The 27942-nt window shown below is 62.4% G+C and overlaps 1 protein-coding gene across 3 annotated transcripts in view; it reads left to right on the forward strand.

The window, feature by feature from the left end:
- The first annotated feature begins 1214 nt into the window (after positions 1–1214).
- Positions 1215–27942, forward strand: part of LOC122209197 (genetic suppressor element 1) — a 122540-nt gene continuing 95812 nt past the window's right edge. For 2 of the 3 annotated variants that reach the window (XM_042920961.1, XM_042920970.1), the window contains exon 1: positions 24398–25412. In XM_042920961.1, the coding sequence (XP_042776895.1) occupies positions 25376–25412 (37 nt within the window). In that variant the 5' untranslated portion in view covers positions 24398–25375. Of the gene's footprint in view, positions 1237–24397; positions 25413–27942 lie in introns of those variants that run through there. The other variant, XM_042920969.1, reaches the window with a different exon arrangement.

Consider the following 27942-nt stretch of genomic DNA (forward strand, 5'->3'; position numbering starts at 1 on the left):
TGGGTGTGTGGAGCGGTGGGACCGGCAGCCACGGTTGAGGCCAGGAGACCAGGGCGGGGCATGCCCGCGCCTGCTCGCAGGGTCCAGGAAGACAGGTATTGTTTGAACCTGTCCACGTCCCGGGGCTGAGAAGCTGGGGCCAGGCCTGTAATTACAAGGGGGAGAGGGCAGAGGGGCCGGCCGGCTTCCGATGGCCTCGTGACATCCCGTGTGCGCGGGACGCGGTGCGGGAATCTACACACCGGGGAAACTGAGGCAGCCAGCCCACAGGGCTTGTCCAGGGCGGCTGGAGCCTCACCTGCACATTTCAGGGCTCTCCCGCCACGCCCTGAGGCCGCGGAGCAGCCGTTAGTGAAGCCACAGCAGGAGTGAAGCTAATGAGTGGGCCCCCCCCCCCATCACCAGCTCCCCTCTCTCTCGACAAACAAGTCTCTCCCCAGGGAGACCGGTTCTCGTGCTGCAACCAGCCCTCCCGTTGCATCACCGAGGCCCGTTGGCCCGTGGCGTTTTACAGCCTCCAGGCCTTGGTGTGCGGCCCTCGGTGGGGGCGGGGAGGGGCCTTGGGGCAGCTCGGTGGCCTCGTGCTGGCCTCCCTCGGCCCCGGGTGTCTCCACCCCGGGCCGGTGGGATGACGGCTTTGGGGGCACAGAGGGCCCCTCCCCTGGGGTTAGCTCCCGCTCCCACCCACAAGCCTTCGTTGGCAGAGGTCCCGGAGGGCGGTGAGCGGAGTGGCTGTGTGGGAGAGCCTGCTGTCTGGCTGGTGGCAGGCAGGATCCCGGGGGCCGAGGAGTGGGGAGTTGGCCAGACTTCCTGCCTTGTGGTTTGGTCCCCCCTGCCCAGCGCGCGATGCCCTCGATAGGCCGGCCAGCTTTCCTTGGGTGGGGGGCGGGGGGGGGGGGGGGGGCCGCTCCTCGTGGAGGGCGGGGCACTGCCCACCAAGGTGAGAGCCGGGGTCCCAGACCGAGAGGGGCCCGGCCACACTCCCGGCCTCTGGGGGTTCCGTTTGCTCTGTGAGGGGCAGCGTGCGTTGCGGTTCGACCCTGGACTGCGCCCCGGATAGCCGGGTTCCCGTCTCGTCCCCGCGGTTGCCAGCTGTGTGGCCCTGGGCAAGCCGCGTAACCTCTCTGGGCTCGGTCGTCCCCTCCCTGCGCGGGGCTGCTGTGGGGCCCACCTGCGAACGTGCCCGGAAGGGACCCAGAGCGGCACCTGGCGCCTCAGACCTCTCACCGGCGCGAGGTAAATGTCTCATTCTGCGACCCAGGGCCTGCGTGTGGAGGGAGGAGGAGGTCCCCCAGGACGCCCACTGGCGGCCTCGGGTTTGCTTCGTTGACTCTGCTGGCAGTGACGGGGCCGGTGATCTGCCAGACGTCTCCTCCCAGGGTCCCGAGAAGACGTCACGTTCCTTGTCCCCCGGGCCCCGACACCAGGGTGTGGATAGTCCCAACCAGGTAGAGTTGCTTTGAGGCGGGCCCCCCGTCTCGCTGTCTCCCCCTGGCCGGGCAGCAGGCACCCGATTTGCAATTTGCCAGCAAGGCTTTTCTGCACCCCCCTCCCCACCCTGTGCCCGGCACCAAGCCGGGAGCCATACTCGTACCTGTCGCGTTTATTGAGCACCTATTATAGCCCAGGGCTTAGCTTGGTGAACCTTGAGCCCGTGAGACAGGGACCCCCGCAGGTGGCCCCCGCCAGGCCCCTTGCTCACAGCCATGCGGGAGCTGCAGACACTGACCCTCGTCTCAGTCCACGTATGGCGGTGAGGCCGGGCAGACACAGACGTGCTGGTGGCCGGGACAGACCGACAAAAGCCCTGTGGAGCCGTGCCGTTCGCCAGGGCGGTTAGATGCGAGCGGTGGGAGGACCAGAGGCTCCCCGGGAGAGGCGGCCTGGTGGATGGGACAGAAAGAGGCCCCCAGGTGGAGGCAGGAAGCTCGCGGGGGGGTGGGGGGTGTGGGGAGGGGCCGGGCGCCCACCCCTCTTCCAGAGTCGAGGCCCTGGTCGCCTCGGGGGCGGGGGGGGCCTGCCGGCCCTGGTCACCCTGTGACTGGGACCTCCGCTCACTTCTGATGATGGATAAAGACGTCCACTCTCTCTCACACAGGCGACCAGAGCCGATAATTAGCTTTTAACCTGTCCCTGCCGTTAACTCGCAAAGGCCACCATTTGTTCCAGGGAGCTGTTAGAGTATAAAGAACTGAGCATGGCCAATTTTGTTCAGGATGAATTAAGACTTGTAAATGTAGAATGAGTTCATCTATTTAATTAAGTAGCAGCAATATGGATGTTAAATTAAGTTCACAGCAGACGTGCCAAAACAGTGTTGTAAAAATACTGTCGGAGGCACGGGGGTTTGGGGAGGGGCGCGGCTGGCCGCCTCTGAGTGGCCCGGTCCCTGACCCGGGTGAAGCCCTGACCCGGTCCTCACCTCCTGCCACCCTTGAGCAGCCGGGGGTCCCCTCCAGCGGGCACAGTGAGGCCCCAGACAGACGCACCGCGCTTCCTGGGAGGCACCGTCTGCCTGGGCTCCTCCTGGCCCTCCTCTCCCCCTGCCCGCTCCCCTCGCCTGTGCGGGGGGCACTGGGGGGCTGCTAAGGGAGGCCCCTGTGGCCCGTGACCGTGGGCAAGTGCTGCCCTGCGTGGGGAGGGGGACAGAAAGGACGGGAGCCTGGCTGGGGAAGGGCCCTCTGCCAGCAAGGAGGGGGAGCTGGCTCCCAGCGTGCGGGCAGGTGCGGGGCGGGGGGGGGGGGGGGGGGGGGGGGGAGGACGAGGCCACCTGCGGGAGCTGGGGCCCCAGCTCCCCTCCAGACCCTCTCTCAGCAGCCCTGGCTTCTCAGAGAAGGGGTCACTCCACGCTGGGGGGGGGGGGGCGGAGACCCCCTGGAAGGCAGCCCTTCCAACGCCAAATCGAGCTGCCCCGGGGAGTCACTGTGGCCACATTACAGCCCCCCTAGGTCATCAGCGCCCCGGGTGGGGAGTGACAGCAGTGGGCTCATGACGAAGCACAGGCACGCGGAACCTGGAGGACCACACAGCAGACCCTGCCCTCTAAGGTGGCCGTGGACCCCCCACCCACAAGCGCCTGTGGGAGGGGTAGTGGGAGGAGGCAGTGGGGACAGAGTCGGGGAGGTTTCTTAAAGTAGGGGATTTCCTCACTGGGTTTTAAAGGATGAACAGGAGTTCACCTGGCGGCCGGTGGGGGGCGGGGAGAAGAAGGGCATTCTGGGAACGGAGAGAAGAGCCACGTGCTGAGCACACAGTAGGCGGTTCATCGTGGAGGGAGGACCAGAGACGCGCCTGGAGAGACGGGTAGGGATGTGAGGGGGCTTGAGTGTCGTGCTAATAAGCAGCTTGCAGGGACCCTGAAGACGGTCACGCATTCGGCGCCCTGCTAGCCTGGGCACATGGCAATTAGTGGGTCCAGTGGACAACCCCCCCCCCCCCCCCCGAGCTTACAGTCAGAGGGAGGCCACAGATAAGAAACCAGAAAACAGATAAATAAGCATTGGGTTGGATGGGGGAAAGCGATACGGAGAGACGGTACCAGGGTAAGAGGGATCAAGCAGGGGGAGCTTGCCCGCTTTTTATGGGGTGGGGGGGTGGCGGTCAGGGAGGCCTTTCTCTGACACTCTTTAGCAGAGCCCGGGGCGGGGGTGGGAGGGGGATGTAAAGTGACAGGGACGTCTTGTTTGCGGCAGTCCCAACACGTGCCTCTTGCTGGCTCCAGCACGGTTGTTAATAGAGCTCCTTTGTGGATAGAGGAGATAACACAGGTTACAACAAGGGAAGGGCAAGTGCAAAGGCCCTGAGGCAGGCGGGACAGCCAGGAGGCCAGTGAGGGGGAGAGAGGTGGGCCGAGGGCAGATAGCACAAGGTCCCAGAGAGGGTTGTAAAAGGCTCGGCTTTCACTCCAAATGAGATGAGAGCCGCGGACGGTTCTCTGTGGCGGAACAGGCCTCCTCGGGCTGCCGTGCCAAGAACAGACTGCAGGGGGCGCCGGCGGCAGCCGGAGGCCAGGGAGGAGGCCCTGTCCGGGCAGCGAGGTCTGGGTGAGATGTAATCCAACTCCAGACGCGTTTTAAACAGGCGGGTGGGGCCTTTCAAGGGTATGAGAGCAAAGGGGGTCAGGCTGTTGGGAGATTTTCAGCAGAGAAGGAGCGCGATCCAGTGTGTGTGGGCAGCTCGGTGGCAGGTGGGTAGGGCCTCTGGCAGAAGAAACAGCCTCCTGGTTGGGGCTGGTGGAAGGTCCTGGAGGCCTCAGTATCTGGCCTGCAGCTCTGCTTGACTTGGTTCCCACACGGCGTCTTGCTTATTTTTTAAAACGTATTGCCAACACTTAAAAAACAGATTTTTTTTTTTTTGACAAGTCGAAATCTCTATTTACGCTGGGTCTGCGTTCCCCGCTCGGCACCTGTTGGCGGGAGCTGCCCCCGCTTGTGCCCGGAAGGGGCACGTGCCCTTCTGTTTGCTCCAGACACCCGTCTCAGGAATGCAGGATCCCCTAGACTTCACCCTGCTGGCCCCCTTGGCCCAGCCTCTTGTGCAGTGTACAACCTGCCCACATGTGTCTGGCCTCTCCGCCCCGATTGGAACCAGCCCTTCAAGTTTGGTAGGAAATGAGAGGCTTGTCAGGAAATCTCTGCGAGTTGTGCCTGCCCTCCTGTCACCCCTGGCCCCCCAGTTTCCAGCGCAGCCGTCTGCCTTGGCTCCTCGAAGCCTGTGGAACCATTTAAAAGGCTCCTAACGATATTGATCAATCTCTCTAAAATGGATTATCCCGTTTGCCTCCCAGCCTGACTGGATGCCCTGGGTAAGATCAGAAAGGAATTATGTTAGCCGGAGGCAGAGGGAGCAGGGGTGAGAATGTATCTCCTCCCCGGTGATGCAATCTTATCAGAGCTGAACTTTACTCTCCATCTTGGGATATAGGATACTTTGGGGATGTCGGAAAGAAATAATCATCTTACGATTTGCAGCCTGCTCGACACCGAGCCAGCTGGGAGGGGTGGAGGGGGCCGGGGAGGCTGGAGCGAGGACCATTTTTCGTTGCAGCTCTTCCCCGGAGAAATCAAGCCCTCTTAGAAATCCCTCTGGGGCCCCAGCCTTGGGTGGTGCGCCTGCGACCAGCTCCGTCAGGATTATAGCCCCGCGCTGCTGGCCCAGGGGACAGGCACGTTCATTAAAATTTGAAACACAAATGGAAAATTGCTACCTGCAGCCTCTGTGAGCAAGCAGCCAGTGGGTCTGAGTTCCCGTTAATGGATCGAACGCGGAGGAAACAATTACAGCCGCCACCACGGCCATTGGAGATAGCGGGGTCTCATCCAGACCCGTCGGAGGCGGGGTAAGAAGTCACAAGGTCCACGCGATGATGATTATTTTCCTCTGTCCCAGTGCTGAGACCCCAGTCCCCACCCCCCACCCCCCACCATAGGGCACTTTTCTTGGCTTCTCCGTCACCCCGCTGCCTGCGAGGCATGAGCCATCCATCCCTGGGCCCTGTTGGGTTTGTCACCTACGCATTGGTACACGTTTGTCCCTGGCTGGGTTTCGAGACTTTTATTTGGGAGGTGATCCCTGGAGACGCAGCAGTGAGGACAGCAAATAAGAAAGGAAAGAAGCTGATGCGGAGGCAGCACTGAGCCCGTGCGGGCATCGGGAGCTCAGCCCTGCTGGGGGCCCCTCAGAGGTGCTGGGGAGCGGTCCTCCGTTGTCCCCCGTCCTGGGGCGGGGAGCGTCGGGTGCACCGTTCGCTGCCTCCGTGCGGGGGTGGGTTGTCCAGGGGCTGCTGGTGGGGAGCTGATGCTTCAGCAATGGCTTCCGTCCCCTGCCACCTCCTGACCTGGGGCAGTGGGTGGCCCTTACTTCGGACAGACACCCCTGTCATGCCCACGTGAGCACAGCTGATCCCAGCCAGTCGGACAACAGGGCGGTCAGTGCACACGGGGGCCGCAGGGCCTTTGCGTGGGTTTGGGCAGGAGAGAGAGAGGCCCTCTGCTGAAAGGTCCATTCCGGATGGGCTCCAGTTCCCCAGGACCCGAGGGCTGGCGGGGTGGGGGCGCCCCTGAACATGGGGACAGCCCCAGTGGCGTCCTAAGCAGAATACCCTGGGAGCTGTGTCCCCGCCTGGCCCTCCCACCCTGTCACTGCCCCTCTCACAGCCTTGCCGGGATGCCTTTTGTGTGCACTTGTGTTTATTTGGCCAAGGGCTGGGTCAGGGACTTGGAGTCTGAGCTGTTGTAAGGAAATGGCGGTGGGGGGCTCCCTTGTCCCCCCGCCAGGATGGACCGGATGGCCCTGGGTCCTGAGACAATGGGCCAGGGAGGGGCCAGGTGCTAGGCCCAGGGCAGGAAAAGGACGACTTGAGGATAAACACAGACCCGCCCGTGCAGATGAACTTAGACTTGGGCTGCAGGGAGATTGGCAGACTCTGTCCCTCCCCCCCTGGAGCCTGGGGAGGAGCTGGGGTGGGGGGGGGCTGTTGCAGAGGCCGGAAGGGGTGTCCTGAAAGGGTGACACTGAGAGGAGAGTGCCTCGTACATTAGCTGTCCCTTCTTGCAGCTACCCCCACAGCGAGTGTCATCATCCCCACGACACAGGGGAAACTGAGGCAGGGAGGAATGTGCCCAAGGCCGCACAGCTAAACAATGGAAGAGTGAGCTTTGTACCTGGGCACTCCCGCTCCAGACCCCTCAGTGATAACCACTGTGCCACCCTCACTCTTAGAAGCTGGGCTCCCGTTGCCCCCCCCTCCCCCGCCTCCCCAGCTTTGCTTCCAGCTGTGACCCTGGGCAGAGGCTGAGGGGGGGGATGGGGGGTAGGACGGACCTACCCCTCTGGTCTGGGACTCTGGACTCCCAGGTTCTGGCAGGATTCTGCCGCACCTGCCCCCGTGGGTATTTGTGGGGGTGGGGGGAGGTCACGTCTGTTCTTACACGTGTGTGACAGAGAGAGGGGGCCGCGTGTGGCACAAGACTGGTCTCACCTGCAAGTCATGTGCCCGGGGCCTCGGGGTTCGTGGTTATTGTCAGCAGACTTCAGGGGCTGGAGATTGTCCCCACGACATTACCCTCGTGCCCCTGAACCGGCCCTCGCACAGACGGCCTTGACCCCTGTCTTCCAAAGCAGGGGACACACAGCAGCCCTCTGACACGGGAGGAATGTGCTAGAACTCTGTGCGTCTAATCTCTTAGATACTCTCTTTGCATTGGTTTTATAACGGAGAGGTTGTTAACGTGTGCAACGTAGAAATAACCGGGAAGCGAACGGACGCGTATACCGGGACACGAGAGTTCAAAGTTTGTTTTGGTTTTACTTTCCGAATCAACTTTATCGGGTACGGTTTGCGTCCGGTAAACTACAGGCATCTCGAGAGTTGTGGTCATTGGCCTCTGACACGGGCATCTGTCTGTGCTCCCGCCGCCCTGGTCCTCGTGCGGCACGTGGCCCTCCCTCCAGAAAGTTCCTTCCCAGGTGCACCTGCCCAGTGTCTCTCCACCCCAGCCAGGTGGCCGCTGATGACCTTCCTTGACTCCAGGCTAGGGTCTCTCCTCCTTTTGACTTCGTGGCAAAACGGCCGAAACAAAACGTAGGGTCTCATCTGGTTTCACGCGGTCGGTTCAGCAGCGTGAAGCACGTTTTCACTGTGGCGCGACCCTCGCCGCCGCCCGCCTCCAGGCCTTTTCCGTCACCCCAAACCCGAACTCTGTCCCCATCGGCTCCCCGGCCCTGGCCCGGCTGCCCTGTGCCCGCGAGTAGGAATCCGACCAGTGCGGGGGCTCCGGGGGTGGCATCCTTCGGGACCTGCCCGTCTGCGGTCTGTGCCGGGCTTCGCGGGCGGAGCGTAACGTCCCCGGGGACCATGCGCGTCGCAGCGCGCGTCGGGGTTTCGTTCCCTGACGGCTGCGTGTGCGCGGCGTGGGCTGTGAGCCCGTGCCTCCGCGACGCTCGCCTGGGTGGTTTCCACGTCTCGGCCCCCGTGGCCGGTGCTGGCGGCCTGGTCCAGGCCTGCTCGCTCTCCGTGCTTCTGGGCGTTTCCTAGGGGAGGCGCGCCCGCCCCGGAGCCTCGCGGAGCCACCTGCCCTTGCGTGTCTGGCTGCCTTTGCGCGACCTTCCGTCCTGACGTTTGTCCAGGTTGCCACGTGTGTCCGTGTTTGTTCTCTTCGTTGCCGAGCGAGGTTTCTCCGTGGGATTCCGCATGGCGCTTGGCCGTCCTTTTACCGACGGACAGACGCTCGGGGCTGTTCTGGGGGTGACGAGTCAGACGTGCACGGCTCCAGCCCCCTGCCCGCGTCTGTTTCTTGGCGCTGAGGTGTGCATAGCCCTCCCCTCCCAGCAGCCAGCCGGACCGGCTTCTCCTGGGTGCTGGATGGTTCTGGAAACAGAAGGGAGATGCGGCCTGCCGTTGAGACCTCAGAGGCCACATGAGGGGCCACCTACGGGCTGGGGAACCCAGCCTGGGGAACCCCCGCCCTGGGGGCTTCCTTCTCCCCAGGCCGGGACTGAGGGTGGGGTTAGTGGACTTCTCTGGAAGCCCCAGGCCCATCTCTGCTTAGGTTGGGGGGCGGGGAGGGGGAGTGCTTTTCCAGGCCACTAAGGGGAAGCAGTGGAGGGTAAAGGTCGGCCTCCTTATCAGGGCTCCCGGGAGGGAAGAATAAAAAACAAAGCCACCCACAGCCCTCTGGGCGTGACAGTTTGCTGATAAGAGGAAGGCTGCCTGGTGGTTTGGGATGACACCCTGAAAGCAGAAGAGAGTGAGCCCCTTGCTAATCTGAAGCTGCATGTGGCCGAGACCCCAGTCCCGCTGCCAGGGGCCAACGGGCCAAACCAACCCGCCCTGAGCCCCGGCCCCTCGGGGACCATTTGTTCCACCCCCTTCCCCCACTTGGCCTGTGTCGCCACAGGGCCTGGGGGATCAGCTTTCCAAAGTCCCTCGGACGTGGGCCTCCGGGCCCAGCCCTGCCCCTGCTTCCTTCGGCCTTCTGATGTGCATTCATGGGGCGCCTGCTGTATACAGGCTGGGGGTGGGGGGCCTGGGCTCTGGGCTTTCCAAATGGGAGACGCCCCGTAAGGGCTGGGCCTCGGGACAGTGGCTGCAAGAGGGGATTGTGACAGTGCAGACCCCAGGGCCGTGAAAGGGGGGTGGGGGTGGGGGCGAGACGCGGCGAGGATATCTGAGGGAGAAGTGTCCCAAGGAGGGAGGGCCAGGAACTGCCTGAGGATTAGGATGGGCCGGGTCAGCAGCCAAGCTGCTGTGGGTTTGGCTGAAGGCCAGGAAGTTCTGAGTTCTCTGTGGGGCTCACTGGCTTGTTTCCTCTAGGGAAGTGGGGTGATGTGCAGGTTTGGATCTGGGCTTCTTCGGAAAAGGAGGGGTGGGGCCGCTCCGGGTCGTTACGGGTGGCGTGGAAGCGGCCGGGCCCCTCCTGAAGCCGGGGCCGCCAGCCGCGCTCCCAGGCGGGAGGGTCTCCAGGGTGTCTGCCCCTTGCCGAATGTCTGCCTCCGCGACCCCCCTCCCTCTGTCGACCTTGGGCAGGGACCCAAGTGTCTGAGACACGGGGATGTTAGCCATACCTCGTCGATGGCGGAATGTACGAGCCTCCCGGGGGCCCGGAATGTTCTCTGCTCTCCAGGCGGTAGGTCCTTCATCCACGCTCGGAGCTGGGAGGAATCTGAGGTCCAGAGACGTCCCGGGTGGCAGGTGGCGGTGGGTTTGAACACAGCCTGTTCGTCCCTGGGCTCCTACCCCCGGGGGGCTGCCTGGGCAGGAACGGCTCCCTCACCTGTCTCCCTGCATCGAGGAGGCAGCGGCCAACACAGCCCCGAAGTGGCTGGGGAAGCAGGCCTAGCCTTGGCCACCGTGTAGCCCGGGGACAGTCACCATCGAGGATGCTCGTGGGTCACAACAGGGAAGGTTCCAGAAACTCCAGCCCTGGCATGGTCCCGACCTGGCAGCGAGGGATGGATGAGGGATGAGGGACAGATCACGTCGTGTGTGGGACGCCCTGCAGGGAGTTGGAGAAGGGGGAGGTGAAAAGGCCTGAGGCATCGCGCCGGGTGGGGCCTGGCACCCATCCTGGAAGTCCCCAGGGAGGGGGGCCGGGGGGAGGGGATGAGGTGAAGCCCACTCCTTTGGTGGCTCGTCAGCAGCCCCAGACAGGGTCACGGGGCCCCAAACTGGGGCTTTGGGTCATCTGTGCGCCTCCGCGGTCCGCCGTCCCCGTGACAGCAGATAATCGAGGTTTGGCTGATCTTGATTGTGATTTTCACAGGCGTCTGCTCGGGCAGGGGGGGCAGGAAGAGGGTCAGACAGAGGAGCGAGGCTGTGCTCCCGGTTGCTTAGTGATTCTCAGCGCCGAGAAAAGCTTTAAAAATTCAAGGGCCGAAGGAGGGGACTCGAGCTGCAGAGCCGGACCCGCTTGCGGTCACCCTTGCTGCCGGGGGCTGCCTGGGGCCTGAGCGCTTGGGCAGGCCGCCACCCTGGAGGCCTTCCAGACCCGGCTCCCACGGAGCAGGGACCCGCACTCCTCGGGAGCTTCCGGGAGTCCCACGTTCCCAGTCCAGGTTCTGGCCCGGTCCCTGTTCAGAGGCAGCTGCCCCGGGCTGCTTTCGTGTCCAGCCTGGGTATCATTCGTTCATTCACTTAGTCGGTACCGAGCCCCCACCGTGTGCCAGACACCTGGCTCGGTACTGCTGACCCAGTGGTGACGAAGCCTAGTGAAGTCCCAAAGAGCAAGACAGGAGCACACATCTGTCGGGTGTAAATGCAGAGAAAAAGTGCAACAGAAACCCCACAGTGGGGTGAGGGGGTGGGGCAACGGCGGGGAGGGGGAGTCTGAGAGCAGACCTGAAGGGAGGGGAGGGATGGAGAGAGCCTTGTGGGTAGCTGGAGGAAGAGAGTCCCAGGCAGAGGGCACAGCCTGTGCAAAGGCCCTGAGGCGGGAAGAGCCAGGTTGGGGCGGGGAGGCTGGCGCGGCTAGAAGTAGAGGTAAGGCAGAAGGGCAAGGCCAGGGCCACGTCTTACAGGGACCGTGGAACCGGAGTCTCTCAGGGGTCACCTGTCCGCCTGCTTCGATTGCGGCTGGAAGGGGAGGAGAGAAGGCACGGAGGCCATTTTGAGCCATGGCTGCTCTGCCCCAAAGCCACCTGTGGCCACCCGGCTGGCCCCATCAGCAATGGGTTTTTTTTTTTTTTTTTTTTTTTTTTTTTTTTATTTTTATTTTTGGGACAGAGAGAGACAGAGCATGAACGGGGGAGGGGCAGAGAGAGAGGGAGACACAGAATCGGAAACAGGCTCCAGGCTCCGAGCCATCAGCCCAGAGCCTGACGCGGGGCTCGAACTCACGGACCGCGAGATCGTGACCTGGCTGAAGTCGGACGCTTAACCGACTGCGCCATCCAGGCGCCCCAGCAATGGGTTTTTAATTATCTAAATATTGCCTTTGCCCTTTGCTTCCAGCCGGGACTGCTGCGCTCTGCAAAAGGCAAATGGCTGTCAGTGGCTGTACTTGGGGGCGCGGGAAGCTTTTCTCCCTGTCTGATTACAGCGGAGTATAATCTGCTCGGTTGTATTGTTTAGAAACAATACAGCAACGTGGCAGGGAGTTCACAAAGTGGATGTGGCAGGGAGGGGGGGGCAGAGGTAGCCGCCGTCACCCGCAGCCATGCTCCTCCTGGCATGTGCTGGCTCCATCCAGGCTGCGGTGTCCTTTGTTTTTCAACTGCGTGTGACGTCGCGTGGGTCCCGCTCGCGGGGGCGGGGGGCGGGGGGGAGGCTTGGCGAGGGCCTGGGGTCTCAGCTCAAGGCGTCGGAGGGAGCCGACCCGGGAGGCAGGCAGGGGGTTCGATCTGGGGCTCCGCCACCCTTCTGAGGCCCCAGGGGGAGGCGGGGCTGCGGGAGGGAAGAGCCCGGGAGGAGGTCAGATGCCAGGCAGGGCCGGCTTGTGGGAAAGGGCGGGGGTGGGGGGGGCAGGTTCCTCTGGCACCCCGTCCTCTGGATACACCACTCAGGCCGCCCCTCTGCCCTCCCTCCCCCAGCCTCCCTCTTGCCCACCTGTCCTCCGCCAGCCCCCCTCCCCCCACCGCCACACCCCTTGGCCGAGGGGTCCGGGCCTCTCCGCTGGCATCTCCGTCGCCCCCTGCTGCCCTCGGGGGCCACCGCTCTCCTTCCCCCTTCTCCTCGCGGCCTTGCCCACTCCCGTAAGTGGCTTAATTAAGGAGCTGTGCAGTTTATTTATGTATGGACCTCGCCTAATTGGCGTGTTTGTCTTTCCTCATTATTCCCAGCTGGACAGAGCCGTTCGAACAACAAATGCAAGAAGGCTGGATTTCTCCAACACAGTGTCTATTTTTGAAAGGCTGCTCGGTGCCCCCGCGATTAGCCGCGTGCACATGTTTGCCGGCTGCAGCCACATGCCCGTAAGCGCTTAATTGTGGGTGCAGTTAGTCAAGGCGGGCAGCTCTCTGCAGATTTCAGGGGTGAGGGGACCTAATTACACCTGCGATTGAGTGCTTCGGCGGGGACAAAAGATGCCTGTTCAGCTAATTGCAGCCGCCGAAACTGCCCCCACAGAAAGAATCCCTGATGCTCCGGGAGCCAAGGCCGCGAGTTGTAATAAAGAGCGGAGACCTCGGAATTACAGCTGTAGGGGGTGCGGGGCCGAGCCTCAAGGACTCAGCGTCTCGAAGCCGGTCATTACACCCTCGGGGCCGTTTTTTTTTTTTTTTCCTCCTCCCCCCACCGTGGAGGCTGCTCGGTGGCTGGTTCTTCCGCGAGCACCTGCCTTCACCCGCGGAAATGTCACGCCGAAGGGAAACGGGGGGTTGGCGACGCCCTGTCGCCCGCCTGCTCGCGGGCGGTGTGAGTCACCAGTCTCACCTGCGGCAGACCCCGCTGTGCCTTCACCCCCGACGGTCTCAGGTCCCGCGTGTGTGTGTGTGTGTGTGGCGCGTCCCCCCCCCACCCCACCCCCCCGACAGCCACGGAGCTGCCACGCGAGCCGGCCGTGGTTCCGGAGGAGGCGGAGGGGACCGGCAGGGCCCTCGGGGAGCCCGCGTGCTGGGGCGGCCTTAGGCCGCGGCACCCGTCCTGTGACGGTCTCGTCGCCCGCAGGTCCCGTCAGGCTTTCGCTTCTCTGTCGGAGCGACAGGTTTGTGCCGGCCTCTGGAGTCGCGGCGGGCCTGCTTGTTTCGCCTGTTCGTGCTGCTGACGCTCGGCCAGGAGGCGTGGATCTCTCGTGTGCCTGTGCCCGTTGCATTTGCAAAAAAAAAAAAAAGAAAAAACTGGGTGTAGTTTGAAGCCTGAGATGAAGGTGCCTTCCGCACGAGGCCTGGCCGGCTCCCCCCTCCCTCTTACCCTGAGCGGGGTGGCCCTCTGGGGTCCTGCCTCGTTACCGGCAGGGTCTGCTCCACCGTGGGCAGAGGCCCCCGGCTTTGCTCTCTGTCCCCCTCGACCCTTAAGGCCGTAAAAACAGAAGTTCAGAACCTGCCGGGTGTGCGGATGCGCTCAGGGCCGGCGTGGCCTCTGTGGCGAGTCAGCTCCGGGGCTCTGACGTCCCTGTCCCTTTTGGCCTGGCGACTCCTTACAGTCTTGTCAGCGGTTTGGTGCTTTGAAGAAACGGGGGGGGGGGGGAAGGGGGGCTATTTTTATCCAGCTTTTGGGGTTGATTTGATGGGTCGTTACGAGAAAACAGGAAGTCCCGGCTGCTGCTTCTCCCAGTTCAGGGTGGCAGTGGGGGTGGGGGGTGGGGACAGAGCACTGGAGGAACGACCCGGGCTGTGCCCAGCATAGAGGGTGAGAGGGAGTGGCAGCCACCGCGTCCAGAGTGGTCTGGGAGCCCTTCCTGGAGGAGGAGGAGAGCGGCAGGGAAAGGGTGTGCAGACCGGCTGGGCCCCCCCGACGAGGGCCGACTGCAGCAAAAGGCCAGCTTGGATGGGGGTCTGCTGAGATTCAGCCCACAAGGAATGCTAGATCCCAGGCCAGGGGCCTCCACAGGGCTCGTCTCTGTGGGGCCCCGCCAGGGGCAGAACCTGGGCACTTGGCCCGATGCTGCAGAGGGCAGACCCGTGTGGGCCCCGTATCTGACCCTGCTCAGCTCCGGGGCTGAGTTACAAGCACTTCCGAAGTTTGGCTGGCAGGGGAGGGTCTCACCTGCCCCGATGTCCCCCCCCGCCCCCCTTCTCTTCTCCTGGCCTCCAGTGCCTGCCGTCCTAAGCCACAGCAGAGCCACCGGGGTGGCCCGGAGGGTAGCTATCCCGGTGTGGCCGCAGAGTGGGGCCGAGACCTTGTTTCTCTATCACTCTGGATAAGGGTGACACCCCCCCCCCCCACCTTGCTGCTTGTCATCCGCGTGACCTTGGGCCCGACCCCTCCCTTCTCAGGCTCGGTCTCCCCACCTGTGAAGGGGGCAGGGGCTCTCACTCCCCAGCACGGACGACAGCCGCACCGGTGGGGAAAGTGAGGTGGCCAGTGCTAACAGTCCGGGTTAGGGGACGCGTTGGCGGGAGGCACGTTTGGCTCTCGGGCCGGAGAAGGCGTTTCAAAGGGTGCACGTCCCAGAAGGGGGTCGGTTCAGAGTTCTAGCAGGGCAGGGCCTCTGCCGTCCGCGAGCTCCCCCGTTTTGACCTTTGGGGTGGATGGGGGAGACAGTACCGTGCGCATGTCGGCTCCCCCCTCCCTCCCTTCAGGGCTGGGACGTGGGGAGGGTGCGAACCCACCCTCGATCGGCAGGCGAGGGAGGAGAAGCGACTTGCACCGGGCAGCTTTCTCTTTGGAAAGCCGTTCTGTTTCTTAAATGTCAGAGTGAGCAGATGGTGTGTCTGAGTTTTATTAATCATGGGCTCGCGGAGCTGGAAGGCCTGGGGGATCATTTAGTCCGAGCGTCCTACCGAGGAGGAGACCGAAGGCCAGAGAAGGCCAGAGCCACGCTGCACCTGTGACGGGGGCTGAGCTGTGCCGGGACCCAGATCCCCCCCACACCCCCCCCATGCCCGCGTGCCTCCCACTCTGCGGAAGTAAACAGGTGCACCCTCCCCTCCGCCTCGGGAACAGCCGTCCAACTCCCGATTAAAAGCCGACGCGGTGTTGATTGGGGGATGATCCGCCCGCAGGAACAACCGGAAATCCTGCCTTTGGGACACATGGGTCAGGGCTGTGGTCGCCCCGCGAGAACGTTCCGGTCTTGGGGCACCCTGCACCTCCAGACGAGCTGGGGCTTCCCAGGTGCTGCCAGGAGACTTAGGGTCACGAGGCCCAGGGGAGCCAGCCACTCAGGGCCCGACTCGCTGGGGGCCCTGCTGGACCCCCCCCTTGACCGCGATTCCTCTGGGCCACGTAACTCCTCCCAGCCCCAGCCCTTGACTGAGACTGTCCCCTCCCCTCCGTGGCAGCTGTTGAGACGGACGGTAGCACAGGGCACCCGGAAGTTCACCTCATCACATGATGTTATGAAATTGAAACCACCGTTTTGGCCCAAGCGGGCAGAATAGCTCTTTTGTCCTGCATCCTAGAGCTGCTCCGGTGAGTCACGAGATGCTCCAACGGGGCCCACAGCATGGTTCTGTGAAGATAGTAGAGGTGGGGCTAGATCACACTAGAGTGTACATGACTGATAGCATATACTTTGTTTGTCGTAGCAGGTTTTGCTTAGGGACCTGTTGGCGGCCTTCACCCCCCTTTGGCCGTATGAGCACCTTCACATCATTGCGTTCCTTCCTTCCTGGCCCTGTTAACCGAGACACAAGCTTGTCCCCACTTTGGAGCCATTGATTCTAAGCAGCATCGGAGAATCTGGGACAGCTGGAAGGCCCCCTTCAGCCCCTCTGATTTTTTATGTGGGAAAATCGGGGCCGAGGGAGAGCGGTTTTTTGTCCGAGGCCGATGGCAGAACGGGGTCTGCAACTCTGGTCCCGCAGCATACTGGTGGGGTCCCTTAGGCTGCATTGATGGCTCTCAGCTGGGGTGAGTTTGTGCCTTCGCCCATCCCCCGGGGGAAATTTGGCCAGGTCTGGAGAGATTTTCCTTGTCCCGATAGGAGTGTGCCCCTAGCTTCCAGCGGGTAGAGGCCAGGGATGCTGTCATACATCCCACAGTGCACAGGGCCACCCGCAGCAAAGAGTTCTCTGGCCCCGGGGCGCCTGGGGGGGCTCAGTCTGTTAAGCGTCTGGCTGTTGATTTCCGCTCAGGTCATGATCCCACGGTTCTTGAGTTCGAGCCCCGCGTCGGGCTCTGTGCTGACGGCTCAGTGCTTCGGATTCTGTGTCTCCCTGTCTCTCAGCCCCTCCCCTGCTTGCTTGCTCTCTCTCTCTCTCTCTCTCTCAAAAATAAATAAACATAAAAAAAAAAAAAAAAAGAACTCTCCAGCCTTAAATGTCAGTGTGCCGAGGGAGGGAGCCCTGGGCCACATCCGTGCCTGGCCCAGGAGCTAGTCTCCAGGAGGCTGTCTTGAGCTGGGGACATCCCGTGGGTTCAGGCGGGACCCACCGGAGGGTGGATGGACGGTCAGGCCGTGGGGGACAGCGGGGACAGGGTGGGCCAGGCAGATGCTAAGGCAGGACGTGGCAGGGCTGAGCCAGGGCCCCGGGGAGCCCCTCTCGGACCCCATCGTGCTGCAAGCCAGTGCCCAGCCACCTTTTAAGACTCGCATCTTGTCGGCCAGAGGGCTACAGAGACCCAAAGCAGTTAGGCCCAGGGGGAGACAGGGAGATGTGCGTGTCATCCACAGGCGGGTAATTATGCCCCCCCTCCCCGGTCACTCCTTCCCCAGCAGTCCCCAGCAGCAGGCAGCAGGGAGGGCTGCTCACAAATGCCTTTTTTGCCTTGAACCGGCTTCCACCTGGTCCCTGGTGCACAGGCTGCGGGAGGGAGAAGAAAGCCTCGTCGGCCTGGCCCCGGGCAGCAGATCAGGACAGTGGCCGGAGCCGAATCCGAGGAGGCAGGCCCCACGCGGGCCGTCGCCGCGTCCACAGAAGGTGCCCGTGGGGGTTTGCGGGAGGCACGTTCACGCCAACGTGTTCCCCCCCACCGGAGACCTCCCTGGGCACTGCTCTGTTGCCTCCACAGGAAACAGAACGCTGACAAGAGCTGTCGCGGATTATGAATGGACCGCCTCCAGAAGTGGCCGGCCTTTGTCCCCGGGAGGCATGTGAGGACAGGCTGGGAAGGGCAGGGGGTGCTTTTCGGGGCTGTGCCGCGTGCGGCCCCGGCGGTCCCCGACACCGTCTCCGTCCGATTTCTCCGGCCTCCACGCAGCCACGAGGAGGGAGCCCCTTGGCCGTGGCCATCCATGTCGCTGCCCGAGGCTTGTCCCACCGCTGTCTCAAGGAGGTCCCCCAAACGCGGATCTCGCCGGCAGTCCGCTCCAGCAGCGGGCCCACGCTGGAGGCCGGATGCCCGGTTCTGCGCGTTGACCGCGGCCGTGCGACAGACTTGCCCTTTGGCTTTGTTAAAAAGGGCATCCGAGCTCCAGCCTCTTTCCCAGCTCTTACCCGAGGCAGAATAAGGGGAACACCACAGAGAGCAGCTTAAAACGCAGGGTCTGGGGCTCGGAGGCAAGCTTTGCCTCTTACCGGCAGCGTGACCTTGGGCAAGCCGACTTTATTCCTCTGGACCTCCGTGTTCTCATCGGAAAAACGGGGATCCTGATAGGCTTGCTTTGGTTGTGGGTATGAAATAGGTAACGTGTTCAGCTAACAAAGGCCCCGAGTCCCAGCGGCTCATGGCACTACAAGTAACCGTTTCCGACTCACGTCGGAAGCTATACAGGAGTAATTCTCCACTAGGTGCCCCCATGACGTATATTCGGCAGGAGGCCGCGTCAGGGGCCTCTGCTCATAACCACCTTTGGGGGTTCTGGTGGAGGCGCTGCGTGTTTTAGACGTGGGGTCCGGGTCGTCCTGGGAGCTGACATCTGGGAGGCAGACCCAGAAGGAGAACACGGAGGCTCCCGCGGGCGGTGGCTCGGGGCCAGGCCTGGGAGCGGTGAGCTATTCCCTTCTACCACGTTCTCTTGGCCGCCACTCGGTCATCTGGCCCCACACATGTGCATGCGAGGCTAAGAAATACCGTCTGGGTCTGAGCCCAAGAGGAGAGAGAAACAGGTTCGGTGAAAAGCTGGACTCTAGGGCTCCTTGTTTGTTATTGTTACCCCAGGCCTCACGGGGCGGCCGGGACGCAGAAGGCCAGCTAAGCCCTCGGTTCATAGGCTGTTCTGGCAGGGCTGGTTGGCCGTCCCCCGGGCAGATGGCCACACCCGATGATCCCTTACAGCCCAGGCTGCTGCCCAAACCCCAGCCAGCAAATGTGGGTCACCAGGGAGGAGACGGGAGGGTGGGTGGGTCACTGGGAAGCCTCCCCATCCCAGCGGGTGTTGACTGCAGCTTCGCGGAGGACGGGCCACCTGACCACGCACCTGTGCGGGGGTCCTGGCCCCTTCATGTTACCCCGGGCCCTCGCTACAGACCCCAAGGAGAGGCTGACCCCGCTGGCCCGAGGCCCATGGCGTCCAGCCCTGGACGCCACCCAGGGCCTCCCTGGGTTGGCAGCACGGAGGGCGTGCATTTCTACAAAGTGACAGGATGTATTAGTTCCCCGTGGCTGCTGTAACAAAGTCCCACAAACCGGGCGGCTTGAAACATCAGAGATTTATTTTCTCCGGGTGCTGGAGGCCAGAAATCTAAAACCAGGGTATCAGCAGGCCCAACACACTCCCTCCAAGGGCTCCGGGGGAGGATCCTGCCCGCCTCTTCCAGCTCCCGGGGCACCACGTGTCCCCCTGGCTGTGGTCGAGTCCCTCGTTAATCTGCCTCCGTCCTCGCGTGGCCTCTCCGCATGCATCTTCTCTGGTCTTTTTAGAAGGACGCTTGTCGTCAGATTTAGGGCCCACTCTGATAATCCAGGATGACCTCACCTCACGGTCCTTAACTTCATTCCATCGACACAGACTCCTTCTCCCAGTGTGGCCACAATCGCAGGTTCCAGGCGGACACGGGTTTTGGCGGGACCGCCGTTCGACCCACGGCACGGGGGCAGCTGGAGGAGGCCCCCTGAGGCCTGGCCCCCCACAAGATGGGACAGCATAGCCTGGGTGTGCACTGTAGCCCCTGGGGGATAGGAGAGGAAAGGCGGGCACAGCACACGAAGATGGAAGCCAGGCCTGGGTTTGCAGATGTCGTCGGGAGGGATGCTTGGACAGAGCACCCCCCCCCCCCCCCCCCCGCCATTTCTGTCCGGACCTCTCAGACCTGCCTGTCTTGAGACTTAGAACATTCGCACGCCGTCCGGTCACCTAGGGACTAGAGCGGGACAGACAGGGCAAGTGGGTGTGTCCGCTCCCTGTGTGCCCTTTGGGTGAGTGACTTCACGTCCAGGGGCCTCGGTGTCCTCATGTGCAAAATGGGGTGACGGTCACTGTAGGTCCGCCTCCCAGGGTGGGGGCAGGTGCCAGATAAGAGAACACCCTTAGCCAAGCACGTAGCACGCAGCCCTGGGTGTACTCAGGCCCCATCAATGGCTGTTATTATCGCTATTTTTCAAAACACGGGAGTAATTACAGCTGTATTTATGGAGTCCTTACCGGCTGCCGGGCACCGGGGTGCTTATCCACCCGGATAACCTGGAATGCGGGAGTGATTTCATCCCATCTTCCAGGGGAGGAAACTGAGGTTCAAAATGGTGAGGTCACCACCTGAGGGCACACAGTGGGTGCCCCCCCCCCCCCCCAGCTGAAACTTGAACTCTGGCAAGCCCAGCTCGAAGCTGGTGGTTAGGAACCTGGACTCTGGAACCAGCTCAGGTTGAAATCCCAGCTCTGCCATTTACTGGCTGTGTGTCCTTGGGCGGGGTCCTTGACCTCTCTGTGCCTCATCGAGAAAACGAAACGCCTCATGGTGACCTTGAACAGCTTTGTCATGAGGATCCAGTGAGTTCCCTGTGAAAAGCGCTTAGCACAGCAGCTGGCAAAGACCGAGTGCTCAGGAAACATCAGCTGGCACGATTATCCTAAAGAGGGAAGTGGAGGGGGCAGACCCAAAGGGGCATTTCAGGTGAGCCACGCTCCCGGCCTTCCCTCTGCTCCCTTTCCTGGGATCCCCGGGGAGCACCTCCAGGCGTGGTGGTGGCCTGGTGGCCTCTGGGCCTGGCCCAGGTGGCCACTGGCGTGCCCGTGGGGACACAAAGGCAGCAGCCCCCGGGAGCCGGCCCCCTCCCCGCCCGGCTGTGCTCTCCAGACCCCGGCTGCAGCCTCAGTGTCCTCAGCACGTGTGGGGAGGCTATTTTTATGGCGTTCAGCTGACGCTCTTGGCCGGGGAGGCTGTCTCCGTCCCCGCGCCGTGGCGACAGCAGCCCCGCTAGGGGGAGTCTGGGCCCCCTCCATTTTGCAGGAGCCGCAGGGAAGGGGCGGGCGGGGGCCCTGCATCTTCAGAGTGGATGTCTAGGGGGCTCCACTCGGCTTCCAGGGAGGCAGCCGGCAGCCCCCGGCTTGCTTTCCTCTTGAGAAATGCAGCAGCTTTCTTTTCCTTGCACCCTGCCCGGGACAAGGCCCAGCGTGCCCTCTGACCCTCGGTTGGCTTACAGCGTGGGCAGGGGGCTCTCAGGGAGGCAGTGGGGAGCGAGTTGGCCGGGCGGTGGTCCCAGCTGTAAGAAGGGGCCCTGGAAGCTCAGCCTGCCCCCCTTCCTGCCTGTTTTCTAGAAATGCCCTCCTTTTCCCCAGTGGTGAGCTGATACAGAGGGGGAGGGTCGTTGCCACGACCGGCCTCTAAGAGAAGACAGGGGTGGAGAGAGATGTCCTGTCCTTGCACGGAATCCCCATGAGGTTCTGCCCTTCTCACCTGGTCCAGGTGTGGCCCAGACTGGCTGCCCTTCTTGCCCCTCCCCTCTCCCCCCCCACCCCCCCCACCGGCAGGCCATCGCCACCCTCAGAGGCGGGGCGGCTCCCCTGGGACTCAATGGCCATAGTGAGGAGTTCCAAAAACCACAGCCAAGCCACAAGGGCCAGTGGGAAAGGGAAAATCCTTCCAGCTCATCGTTCAGCCACATTATGGCAAACAAGCGAGCCATTCAGCGGACAGTCTGCCCGCTAAGCAGGCTGCTTGGCACGGCGGGGGTTTTGCTTTCTATTTTTCAGCTGTTTTGGCTTCGGGTCAGGAGCTGTGGTGCAGCCGCCCTCCCCTAGTGGCGCTCACCTTTTCCTCCCGTACAGATGTCCCTGTCACCAGGAAATGTCACCTACCTACGTGGAGCCGCCTAGACCCGGGCCAAAGGAGGCTTAGTGTCACTAGACTCCAGAGGCTCTTACCTTCTTCCCGGGGGAGTGGCCAAAAGCAATTAGGGGTTGGCCTGGGCTTTTGAGATAATTCAATGCAGGCATTCAGATGCTTATAGGGAGAGATGTGTGCCTTCCTCGGGGAAGCGGAGAGGCTGGTGCTGGCCCACCAGTGTGGGGCCTCCTACCCCCCTCTTACGGCTCGCCCCCCACCAGCCGGGCTGGCGGGGAGCCTCCCCCAGGCTCTGCCTTGATTCCCCCGCCCTGTTTCAGTCCTGGAGGGCCCCGGACTGGCTGTGTCCAGAGGCCCTGGCGTAGAAGCCAGGCCAGTTGGAGCTGGAGACCGAAAACCCCTTTGGCATTCCCCTGGGGCTGGCGGCGTTCTCCACAGGTGGCTCTCAGAAGGCAAGCTCCTTTCTGGCACCACCTTCCCCATTTTAGCAGGGGAAGGGGGGCACCCAGCGGATTGGGGGAACATCCCTCCCTCTGTACCCTGCCTGTGATTGGCCCATAATTACAGGTTTATTGCCTGTACAGCTATTGTGTAATGACATGTTTGCAAATTAATTTTTATGGCTCCTGCCATTAGCATATACAGTAGAGGAAGGTTTAGTATTAATTACTACTGTTGTTCCTGTAATCCCGGAGAATTAAAAACCAATAAAAGAATGACAACAGAAACGGATAGTTTAGGGTCTTTTAAAAATAGTTAAAAAAAATTTTTTTTCCCCAAAGTAGGACCGGAGATTTTCCAAGCTTAAGACGCACTTGGAGGGGGCGGCCGCTCAGCCGGGCCCTCCCGTGCGCGCCCCGGTGCCCCCCACTCCCAGAGGGGCGCAGATTATCAAGTGTGCCGGTGATAAGTGGGTGATAAATGGATGGGAGGCGAAAGCTGGGATCCGGGCCCAGGCCGAGCCGAGCCGAGCCGAGCCGGGGGCGGGGTGGGGGGGTGGGGGGCGCGCAGGTGCTGAACCCCGACCCCGCCGCGCCGGGGCCGTTGTCTCCCTCGCCAGGCCGCCAGCGGCGGCAGGCGCAGGGGGAGGTGCGGGGAGCGCCGAGCGCGCCGCCACGCAGCCCCGGAAACAAAGGGCCGCCGCCGCCGAGGGCCGGGCGCGACCTCCGGGGTCAGCGCGGGGCGGAGCGGCCAGATGTCGGCGGCGGGCGCCGGCGGCCCCGCGCGGCCCGTTTCCTCCAGGTCAGCAGCCCCGGCGCCCTCCCGGGTGACCGCGCGCGCTCGGCCGCCCGCGGGGAGAGGCGCCGGGCGGGGCGCAGGGGGCGGGGGAGGGAGCAGGGGATCCAAAGATGCTCCTCGCACCCCCGGCCGCCCAGCGGGCGGAGGAGGCAGTCGCCGGCGTGCGGCACCCACCCAGCCGTTGGTGGCGGCGGGGCGGAGCGCCACCTCTCTCTCGGCTTCGTGCGCTCCGCCCAGCCCATTTAAGATCCTCCGGGCGGGGGGAGGGGGTGGGGGGGGGAGGTGAGTGGCATTGAGGGGTCAGGAGGAGCGCCTGGTGCCCCCACCTCTTCCGATTTGCCCTCCGGAGCTCTCCTCTAGAGTATCATATTCCGGGAGTTCAATTGTCATCCGAAGCCGCCGCGTTTAGAAGGGACCCCCGGGCTGCCGCTGGGGACCCCTGATTTACGCAGTGGCTGGAGAGCGTTGGCAGGAACCCAAGCCTGGCGTGACCGCGGAGCCCCGCCCTGCGTACCTGCGGGCTCAGGTCTGTTCCTCAAACCTGGATGGTTGCATTTGGGGTCAAAAGGTGACCCCTCAGTGTCACCCAGCCGCGATTCCGGCTGCTTGTGCCACGGAGGGGCCCTTCGGAAGGTGAAAGGGCTTGAAAATAAACGGTCACATCCAGAGGCAGCTTTGCAGCGTGCGTTAAAAGAGTGTGTGGGGGCGTGGGTAAAGGGATCCTGTCTCTTTAAAATCGCTGGGCTGGACAATGAGCGCACAGGATGTGGTTTGGCGGCAGGGTTTTTTCCCCTTCGATTTGGGGAATTATCACATGGGGCCTTCTTGAGCTGGTGTGAAAGAGAGGCGGCGTGGGGAGGAGAGATACAGACTCCACACAGTCACTCACACACACTCTGTGCAGTTGATCGTTCTCTTAAACCAAATTAGCCAGGGCTCTCGTTACTATGGTGCAGCCGGGGCTTGCAGAATCCCAGTAATAGCATTTATTAGGTCTATTTGCCTGGAAGCATGCCTTCCCGGATCTGATAATGCACCAGTGCGGGGAGAGTGTGGAAGAAGGGATCAGGCATTTGATTACACTTGCAACAGGGATTTTTAAGGGTGGGGTGCGAGGAAAAGAAAAGGAGAGAAAGAAGCCGCCCGCCTTAGGAGCTCCCCCGGGCTGGGCGGTGTGTGCGTTTCCGCAGTCCCGCGTGGGTTCACAAAAGGCGGGCCAGAGCTTCCCCCCCCCCCCCACCCCGCCCCACTCCCCGGGCACGGTTTGGGGATTCTCCTCCCAGGCCCCGGCGGCGGGTGAACTCCGGCTCCCGCAGCTGTCAGCCGTGGGTGGGGAGGGCGGGCCGGCGGCCAGAGCGCAGAGTTGGGCAGCCGAGGGGGGCCCGGCGGCGCCCGCAGCCGCCCACTGTTTGCAAACGGCCCCGCTTTGGGGCAGAGCGGAGCGCCCCGCTGCCAGCAACGGCAGCCTCCCCGCGTTTGGAGAGGGGAGCCCAGCTCTCGGCGCCCCCGATCCTAGTCCGCACGGATCCGCTGCCCGGCTCGGCGGCCGCGCCGGGGGAAGCTCGCAAGTGAAACTATTATTATCGCCCTGCAAAGCATGGAGCTCTTGGAAGACGCCGCGTAGAGACGGAAGGAGCCGCCGCCGCCTGCAGCCGCCCGCCGCTGCGCCCCTACCCTTTCGCTTTCATTAGGGGAGACAAATCTGCTGTCAGGCAGCCAGCTTTCCAATTTACCGATAATGATTCTTGCATGAAAATTGATCGAGGGGCTCTCCGCCGCCGTGCGCTCTCGCCTCCCCGCTCTCCTCCTCCTGCTCCTTCTGCCCGGGCGCCCGAGCCCCCGCGAGTTCTTTCTCCTCCTTCCCCCACCCCTGCTCTCTGAGTCAGTGGTGGGACGCCGGCCCGGGGAGATAACCAAAAAAAAAAAAAAAAAAAAAAAAAGAAAAAGAAAGAAAGAAAAAGGTTGGGGGGGGGGGTGTTGGTGGCGAGAGGGGGAGGGGAGCCGGCTCCTCGGCCTGCTTTCTCCTGCCCGAGACTTGTTTGCAATCGCCGCCTCTTTTATTTACGAGAAGAAATCTCCCCCTCGGTACTTCTTGGCTGTTTGGGTATTAATTTTCTCCTCTCCCCTCTCTCGCTCGCCCCCTCCTCCTCTTCCCCCACCCCGCCCCTCCTCACCCAGTAGCTAAGGGGAAACGAAAACAAAGCCGATTTCTCCTTGGCAACAAGAGATACCCCCTCCCGCCGCCCCCCCTTCCTTTTTCCTTCTGGTTCTGAACGTGAAACCCTGTTGGAAACAGGTCCCTTGACCCTCGCCCTTGACATTCAAATGGCTGAATGGAGGAGAGATTGCTACTCGCACGTCTTGGGGCTGCTTCTCTCTCTCTCTCTCCCTCTCCTCTCTCCTTTTTTTCTTTCACATGAGTAATCCCTGAAGATCTTAACCCCCCAATTTCATCACCCTCACCTCCCCCCTTTATTTTTCTCGCGCTCCTCTCCGCTCTCCCGCCTGCTTCCCTCCGCCGTGCGCCCCCCTCCTTTTTTTATTTGCATCTCAAGTCCAAAAGGCAGAAAATACACACGCGGCGAAGACACCGGGCAGCCGTGGAGGCTCCGGCCCGTCCTCGGTCGTCAGTCACCCCATTGTGGATCTGCCCGGGCCGAGGTGGCCGAAACTGCCCGGGCGCCGGCCCGAGAGAGAGCCTTTTCATCATCTTAGGGAGGGGGAAAAAAGGGAAGAAAAAGACATTTTTCTCCGTCGCTCTCGGGATCGCTCTTCTGTCTTTATTTTATTGTTTTGGACATTTTTGAGCGCCTGGGCTTGGACGGCCCTTTTTGTCTCACTGCTGGGTTTAAAAAAAAAAAATTTTTTTTTTTTTTTTTTTTTTTTTTTACCTTCTTCATCCCTCTCTGGCCACTATGGAATTCTAATTTGAATCATGTTTGGATTGAAGCCGCCTCTGTATTACTTACCAGGTAAGCGAGCTGTGCGCCTCCCCGGGTCCCGCGCGGCGCCGGCGCGTCCCGGACCCCCCACCCCTCCCGACCCCCCCAGACCCGCACAGCCTGGGTCGGGGCGGTGGGTCGGCCGAGCAGCCCCCCCCCCCCCCCCCCCCCCGCGGGCGGGCGCGCGCGGCCCCGCCGCTCCCGCTGCGGTCCAGCCGGCGGTGTGTGCGCTACGTGCGGCGGGGAGCGCCCACCCGGCCCGCCGCCCCCACCGCGCCGCCGCCGGGGGTTGCGCGTCTCGCTCCTTTTGTCTGCCCCGAGCCGGCTCCGCCGCGGCGGCGCTGCGAGCGGCCGGGGCGCGCTGCCTTCCAAGGTGAATTAAGCACCGGGTGTGAAGTTACTTTGCCGCAGGCCGCCCCGATCGGGTGGCAGGCGCCCCCCTCCCGCCCCCAGCCTGGGGCTTATTTTCCTCTGCCTCCTGCCGGCCCCTTGCGCCGTCTCCGCGCGAGCGTGGCGCGCCTGCCCCCCGCCCCCCTTCCTGCCCGGGTTTCCCTGGAAGGTTTTGTTCCTGCCGAGGTCGGAGGAGGGGGCCGGGGAAGCTCCGGAGGGTGGTTGGCGTGGCTTCCTGTTTCCCTAACCTTCCTGCGCGCTGACAGCAGCCTGCCGTGTAACTTTCTGTTTCGGGGCAAGTCGTGCTTGTAACCCAGAGTGGAGGGGCGGGGAGGGGGTGACAGCAGGAGGTTTGGGGAGCCCCTCTTGAGTTCACCTTATTTGGACTTTGAGACCTTAAAAATAATTACATGTGGGCTAAGGGGAAGCCGGGAAGCCAGGGGTTCCCGGAGAGGGCGGCAGGAGCCTCGGTGATCCCTAGGCCCTCGGGCTGCCTCCTTGTCACCCCCTTCCAGTGCCCCCGGGGTCAGGAGCAACTGACTGGGCCTGCCCTCCCTGGGCCCCTGGCGCGCAGGTCAGGAAGGCAGGGCAGCGACTGACCGCTTGTACTAGGAACAAGCTGTTTTTATTTTCCCTTCTTTGCCTTGAGAGTTTCGTCTTTGGGAGTTCACACAGTTCCCGCGGAAGTTGGGGCCACCGTGGATCTGGGGGAGGGGAGACTGGGGTGCTGTAGGGAGAAGGGGAACTTCCTGGGCTCCTGTGGGGGCTTCTCAAATTCTGCAGAAAGAGGCTGGCCGCGGAGGGTAATTTCTGCACTGTTTTGCTGGGGAAAGGTGCAGGTGGCTGGGTGTTGGGTTTTTTCACTGCACGTTCAGGAACCCCTGTCACTTTGGCCGAGGCTCCCACAGAACCCCTGCAGTCCCTGGGAGGAGCGTGGGGGGAAGGAATGGCCTGGACAGGACCCAGCTCTTCTGGATCTGGCCCTTGCTGCCCTGGACCAGGTCAAGGGAAGAGGTCGTCCAAGTGTCCCACAGACTTTAAAAAAAGAAGCAGGAAAGACTGATGGGTTCTGGGTGAAATCTGTACAGTTACTCTTTCTGAGCTGCTTTGTGGCTATTGTAGGGCCCCAGCCCTTCCCAGAAACTGACAAGGTCTGCATTTCGTGCTTACTGTCTCCACCGCCTGTGTGAGGAAGAATCGTTTTATTCTTGAGGTCTTTTTCCTGCAGTGCAAGTACAGCTCTTCCCCTCCGTCCACACGGCCCTTGGCGGATCTGAGGCACATGAGAACCGGGAACCCCCGGTTTGCACAAGGGTTCTGTTCCAACCCGGGGCTGACGAGCGGGGGCGGTGCTCAGAGCCGGGTCCCCCCCCCCCCCCCAGGAAGATACCAGAAAGCCTCGAGCTGGGGAGCTGGATGCATCGGGGCTCCTGGAACCCAAGCTGTAGCATTGCTGCTGTGCCTGCTTTTCAGTTAGTTGGCCTCCCCCCGCCTCCCCCTGCACGGGGAGCTGCGGGGGCAAAGCAGGGACAGTTCCTTCCTCTGTATCTATAGCCCCCCCCCCCCCCCCCCCCCCCCCCAGTGCTGCGCCTTGCCTTGTAGACACAGTACATGTTTGTGGCAAGAATGAATCTTCTTAAGTACAGGGCGTCTTGAAAGCACAGGTGTTTGTAATCTACACCCTACTTCACCTGCCATTGGACGGCTGCTGGAACATACTTCTTCATCAGGTGACCGATTTTCTATTTACTCTTGGAGCCTCCGAAAGAAAAGGAGGAAGTGTCAGGCTAGGAAATTCGAAGCAATTAAGGAAAATCAGTCTTGGCTGGTCTTAAGCCCTCGGGGGCAGCGGGGTGAAGAAGGCAGGTCTGGACCCCCGGGGGAGGTCAGGGCTCAAGTCCTCCTCGGCCTGTGCAGGGGGCGGGGGGCTGTCACCCGATTCTCCCCTCTTTCTCTCTGTCTCTCAGGTTTTCTCTTTTTAAATTCTCCTACTAGGGTTTTTGTACGTTACGATTGTGGTATCAGAGCATAGGGGCTCAAGTGGGAAGAATCGTGGGGAGATGCCTTCGCTTCTCTGGGCTTCTGTCAGCGCAGAGTAGTCAAGGTGATAGTCAAAGGAAGGCCTGGTTGTCCTGACCCCTGTCAGGCCCCCTCGGGCGTGCTTTGCAGC

This window comes from Panthera leo, chromosome E2 (assembly GCF_018350215.1).
Source record: "Panthera leo isolate Ple1 chromosome E2, P.leo_Ple1_pat1.1, whole genome shotgun sequence".
NCBI classification, from domain to species: Eukaryota; Metazoa; Chordata; class Mammalia; order Carnivora; family Felidae; genus Panthera; species Panthera leo.